This window comes from Elgaria multicarinata, chromosome 23, assembly GCF_023053635.1.
Source record: "Elgaria multicarinata webbii isolate HBS135686 ecotype San Diego chromosome 23, rElgMul1.1.pri, whole genome shotgun sequence".
NCBI lineage: Eukaryota > Metazoa > Chordata > Lepidosauria > Squamata > Anguidae > Elgaria > Elgaria multicarinata.
This window is the reverse complement of record NC_086193.1, coordinates 13,768,649-13,774,648: the sequence shown is the minus strand read 5'-3', so window position 1 is coordinate 13,774,648 and position 6,000 is coordinate 13,768,649. Positions and strand designations below refer to the sequence as shown.

The 6,000-nt window shown below is 56.3% G+C and overlaps 1 protein-coding gene across 1 annotated transcript in view; it reads right to left on the bottom strand.

The window, feature by feature from the left end:
* Positions 1–3,335: 3,335 nt before the first annotated feature.
* The window catches only part of AP1M1 (adaptor related protein complex 1 subunit mu 1), a 70,539-nt gene continuing 67,874 nt past the window's right edge, over positions 3,336–6,000 (bottom strand). The window contains exons 10-13 of the mRNA XM_063147395.1: positions 5,803–5,961; positions 5,427–5,552; positions 5,157–5,232; positions 3,336–4,816 (exon numbers count right to left, since the gene is read on the bottom strand). Of these exons, the coding sequence (XP_063003465.1) occupies positions 4,794–4,816; positions 5,157–5,232; positions 5,427–5,552; positions 5,803–5,961 (384 nt within the window). The 3' untranslated portion in view covers positions 3,336–4,793. The remainder of the gene's footprint in view (positions 4,817–5,156; positions 5,233–5,426; positions 5,553–5,802; positions 5,962–6,000) is intronic.

Genomic DNA, 6,000 nt, shown 5'->3' with positions numbered 1-6,000 from the left:
TGATGGACCGTTAAATAAGTTCCTGCCTTTTTTTCCCCCAAGGAGAAGTTCCAGGAGGAACAAGACTGCTCGCGCCCCTACGTGTTGCTGAGGACGGTGCTGGCCTTTGTGTTCTGCATCATGACGAGGAACGTCATTTCAAAGCCACCCGTCTGTGTGAGTCTACTTTTGGCCAGAAGGTTGGTTGAACTTAAACTGGATGTGCGAAGGGATTATTGCCTGTACAGACACCTGTAATTGTAGAAAACAACTGAGAAGTAGGAATCCCTTAATAATTGATCCAGCTCCAAGGGGGTCACAGGCATGAGTCATCTGCTCCTGCTTTAGAGAAGGGGGGTCACTCTTGGGTCGACCTGTGCCAAGAGAGGGACGGGGAGGGGCGTGCAACCCTGCTGCTGTCCCCGTCTCTTTGCCGGCAGAAGGATAGGGGACCTGCAACCCGTGGACTCTCTTGGTCCTCTTATGCTCTCCATCTGGGAAGGCTGTCTTGAGTGGGGGTGGGAAGTCGTGTGTTGCGAGGCTTCTGCTCTTGCCTAGAATACTGAAGGTGGTGGTGTTAGGAGATGATGTCTCTGTCCTACGCCAGTCTTGCTACAGGGGGCCTCAAGGATCTTTTTGACCCCCATTCTTCCCAACATCTACATCAAACCGCCAGGAGATGTTAACCGGGGCCGCGGCCTGAGGCCTCACCAGTGCTTCTCCTTCTCAGCTCATAGGGTTGAGGCAGTGGAAGCTCTGAACCAGCTCAGGGGCAGGAGAATGGACTGGATGAGGGCCAAGAAACTCAGATTCAATCCAGACAGAACAGACGTACTGTTTGCAGGTGGGTTGTCATTCGGGCTTAGTGACAATCACCCTGTTCTGGAAAGGGAGTAGTTACACACTTCCTAAAGGGTGACATCTGGGGTGGGGATGGTCACGGTTCCACCGTTCTCCGTAGAGGCACAGGCTCCCACAGTGGCTCAGAGCGGCTTTCAATGGGGGTCACAGCTTTTTTTAATTTCCCTTTGTATTTTAGTTGTAGCTTATTTTAATTTAGTTCTAATTTTTCTTTTTTTTTTACTGCACTTTACCTCCCCACAAAGCCCAAAGTTGGTGTACAAAATATTTAAAAGAATAAGAAATTAAAAGAGAATACAGCTAATACAGAATAAAACCGGCCAAGACAATGGAAATAAATTCAGTAAACTAAAAGCAACAGGAGAGAAAATCACTAAAAGTCCAATAATAACTAAAATAACTACTAATCAGAAGTAAAAAGGATTCCTTGAACAGGTGGTGCTCTGAGCCCCCGAGGGAGCCTGTGCCTCTGCAGGCGAGGACGGATCCGCCATCATCTCCGCACGGCTTACCTCACTCTTTAGAAGGCCTGTAACCCCCCTTCCAGCACAGGGCGACTGTCACTTAATCGGATCGATGAACCGCCCACAAATAGCACTTACATCTGGCTTGAGTCTCGGTTCACGGGCCCTCATCCAGCCCACTCTCCTGCCCAGGCGCTTGTTCAGAGCTTCCACGGCCTCAGCTCTCTGAGCTGAGAAGGAGAGGCGAAGCGAGGTGTCCTTGGTGCTGCCTCAGCCCACTCCCCTGGAGAACCTCTCCCGGCGGTTTCATGTAGCTGTCGAAAAGCATGGGGTGAAATGGTGCCCTAGGAGAGATCCATTCTCCCCTACGCCCACTTTGTCGAAGAGGAATTCTAGGCAGGAGTGGAACCGTTGCAATATGCAACTTCAAGGCAGCCTTCCCAGAAGGACAGAATCAGAAGCCCAAGGGAGTCCACGGGGTGGCACGCCCCCCCCATCCTTTCTCCTGCTAAAGAACAGCAAACACTGATCCTGCATTGTCTTTTCTGAGATCCACAGGCAAGTCTGACCAGTGCCCAAGACAGTCACCGCTGGAGAAGCCGACATGGTTTTCTTTACCTCGCACGTCTACCAGAGGCCACACGGCAACACCTGCCTCTGAGGCCTCCGTTTGCATTGGACCCCAGATGACCCCAGAGAGAAGCCTCACAGGCAGTCCTGTGAAAAAGACTGGAACAAGTACATCCTTGAGAGAGAGGAAGGCATGTAGGGATATTGTAGGGATATTGCAGAGAGGGGCCTTTTTTAATGGTGTGCTGCTTTTAATGATGCACTGGTTTTAAACGTTTGAATTAGTTGTATGTATTTTATTGTTTTTTTTATTTGTGTTGTGCCCCACCTCGATCCAGAGGGCGAGGCGGGTAGCAAATAAATAATAATAATAATAATAATTGTATTGGCCAGGCCTATGCATGTCAAAATAATCAAATAAATGGACAAAGGTAAAGGCATTTGTATCACATGGGTTAATGGATTCAATTTTAAAACTTTTAGTAGCCACATTTTAAAATGTTTAGATTTTAAACCTTGAGGATGACACTCTTCTCAGTGTTTAAGTAGTAGTTTGGATTCACAAATCTCCAGACCGGTGTGCTTTGCACTGTATGTACCTAGAAAAGTTCTCCTTTTCCCCTCTTCATTAAACCGTCCACATGGGCACAACACATTAACACGATTTCATTTTGAAACGCAAGAGGGAATTGTTTTTAAACTGGATTTTCAGCCTAGGGTTGGATTTATTTATTTTGGGTTGAGTCCCAGATCTCTGAAGCAGAGCCAGGTCTAAGGGGAGCGAGTCCTCAAGGGGATTTTCTTCTCACAATGCGAAGTATTCATCCAGTTGAGGCAGCTGCATTTCCGATCAGAAAGGGAGGCCCTTTCCCGTTTGCCCACCTGCGAGAGCAGTTAGGTGGGGGTCCATGCGGGGAGACCTGGGAGGGGGCGGCTGCCTGATGGAGGAAGAAGGAGGGGGCGTTCCCCCACCCAAGCCCCGCTTCAGAGCTTCAACTGCCTCACCTGTGTTAGGGTCTGGGTGGGCAGACAGAGCCCGTCTCGAAAGGCAGACATGGGCCAAGAGGACGGCTTGCAGCCCCTCAGCCTCCCGTCCCGCTGGGAAAAGCCTTGGGCCAGAGCAACCTCGCAGGCTCAGGAATCGGGACCATTTCCAGAATCCCCAGCCCGTGCCCTCAGCCTCTCAGTGGGGAGGGGTCAGTGGTGGCTGCCAACAGTGGGCCATGGGCCGGAAGCCCCGAGGTGGAAGGCACGGAGGGGCTCACAGGCCGGCCATGGCAGAAGCAGCGCCAGGTGGGGAGAAGCTGGGATGGCGCAGCGCTCTCTCAGGCTGCCTGCTGTCTCTTCTTGGACAGTGGCGGCGGCAGCTCACCTTCCGCCAGAGGCCCAGCAACCCTGACCCCTCTTCCCTCCGGCCCATCCAGGCAGAAGCAAGAAGGCGCAAGATCTCTTCATCAGGAATTGAGCTAAGATCAATTTATTTTAAACAGACTTTTAAGCAACAAAGACATTGACCTGCAGCCATGACGGATGCTTCTGACAGCGTGGGGAGGGAAGAGAGAAGGGGAGGCAGCAGAACCAACTTCTGCAGGCGACCCCACCCCCACCGCCAGTGAAGCTGCATTTTCCAGGCAGGACCGCCAAGTGCCACTGTGGAAACCCGCCGCCCAGACCCACGCATCCCGGAGACCCCTACTTGCCAACCGCCCACACAGCCAGGAGCGGCTTCCCCAGGAATACTGCAGCCTCCAACGTTGCTGCATACACAGAGGGCTCCAAAGGTCAATCCTGTTAAAGTCCGCTTTTCAAAAAGCAGACACTAACGGAGCCATTGCAAAGTGTCACGGAACTGAGACCTAAAGCTCTTTGGAGGGAAATGGGGGGGGGGGGGGACGCCACCTTGAAAGGGGGGTGTTGCTAAAGAGCATGTGGGATATTCCTCAGGAGCAGCTGGAATGGAGGAAGCGGGAGAGAGGAGAAGCGCCCCCCGCCCACCCTCTTTGCTAGGCCTCCTTCACTCCCTGCCTGGAGCCCTCCGGCCAGCTGCCACTCCTGAGGCTTTGCGGCGCTGGGAGTCTCCCGGGAGGGAGGGAGAGATCCTCCAGACACAGGAAGCGAGCGGGTCGGGGGAGAGCAGAGCAGGCCAGCCCCTCCCTTCCCCTCCCCTCCCATGGTACAGGGAGGCTTCCGGTGCCTTCGGCCTGGCCAGGGGGCTTTTCCACCTCACCTGGACAGGGTGCGTTTTCTCAGCTCCAGGATGGGAACTGCGCCGAAGCGCTTAGGCGGCGCTTTGCAATTCCCTGCCCTCGTCGTACGAGACCTGCTGCTGCTCTTGCGGCAGCACCGACCCCTCCCTCCCTCCCTCCCTCCCCCTTGAGCTGAGCGCTGTCACTGAGACGGGCTGCACTTTGCAAAATAGGTGTGCTTGGGGGCCTCCAGTCTGGATGGTTCTTTCTTGGCAAACAGCTCAGCACCACTAAACACAGCTGACGTTCAAGATGAAGCGTCAGCCTGGGGTTTTCCGGAATGCTGCTGTGTCGGCAGCAGGCGTTTCTCTGGCAAGAGGGGCTCCTCTAATACTTGCAAGGCTTCAGGAAGAGGCGGCAGAGGCGGGCCGGCCTGGCTTCCGAAGCACAGAAATAACAAGACCGGCCTGGTTTCTCCCGAGGGCGGCTCCAGGCCTCCGCCCAGGGCAACAGCTGCTCCGAACATGAACAACACTGAACAGGGCACGGGGGTGGGGTGGGGGTGGGGGTGGGGTGGGGCGGGAGAAAGACACATCCACAGGGTCGGCTTCGAGCGCAAGCTCTGGCCTGGTCCCTCCTCCAGCCGGCCACGGCAGCCTCCAGCCAGACCTCCGAGCCCCAAAAGTGACCCTCAGCTGGAAGACGCGCAGCGCTCGTGGCCGTGGAGTTGACGTTATTGTGTCCGCAGCTGATAATCTAGGGCAGACAGGACAGCGAGTGAAGGGGGGCTCTCCTGGAAACGGCTGCTACATGCAGAAAGAGCCCCCCAGCAGGAGTTCCCCCAGGCAGCTACACGGCACGCAACACCCACGGTGGATCCTGGGAGGGCCGCCACAGCATTTTCCTTTTATTGAAATTGCTCAATATTTTCCTTAAAGACCCCCCTTCTCTGGTTTACGTAGCCCAGTGGTGCCCCCGCCTGGCCCTCGAGCCCAACCAAGCCACGTAGAAGCCCTCCGCGTGTGCTGACGCCCCCCAGATGAGGCGCCTGGGAGGGGGCGACGGACGCGCCCTAAGGAAGGGCCTCTCCACCTACCTCCGTTCTGGGTGATGTAGCGCACCCACGGCAGCGCCTGGTAGCCGCTCTTCTCAATGATCTTCAAGTAGCGCACCTGGGGAAAGGCCCACCATGATACGGCACAAAGGCTGGCTTGCTAGGCGCTCCCCTCTCTCATGCACACGCGCCAGGAGGAGGAGGAGGCTCCTCCTGAGAGGCAGCCAGAGGCATTTCAGCCGGCTGCGGAGCCAGGAGAACCCAGCAGGACACAGGGAGGCGCATGGGTTGGGCGGGGCGGGGGTGGCTCACCTGGATGCCGGAGGTGGTGAAATAGGGGATTTCGAACTTAACGCTGATGGGCGGCTTCCCCTCCTTGTCCTCGGCTTCCACGCTTGGGAGGCCAAAGTGGGCACGCATCAGGTACTCTTTCCCGCCCTGCCGGGAGGGGAGGAGCAACACATCAGGATGCCTCACAGACCTCTGGCGGCCACGACGACAGCGCCACCCCGATCCCAGCCAGACACGGGCGTGAGGCTCCGGGCAAGGCAAGGCCCACCCCGCCCGTGACGGAGGCTGAGGCTGCTTTTGCCAAAGCGGACTCCGCGGAAGCCCCTGCCCCCCACCCCCGGCCCGGCCTCTCTGCGTTTTGCCCTTTCTAGGCACCGCGGCAGCCAGCAGGGCTCACCGGGAAGGACTTGACCGACCACACGATGGCGCTGTTCTCCGGCACCCACTTGACGCTCCCGACGGTGGTCTTGAACTTGGGCGAGTCGGCGTCGTTGGGGACCGGGATGTGGATCTCCACGTTGTTGGCCGTGGATCTGCGCTTGAACTGACTCTTGGCCTGAGGAGATCCCACACCCGGGTTGGCAGCGCCTCCGCC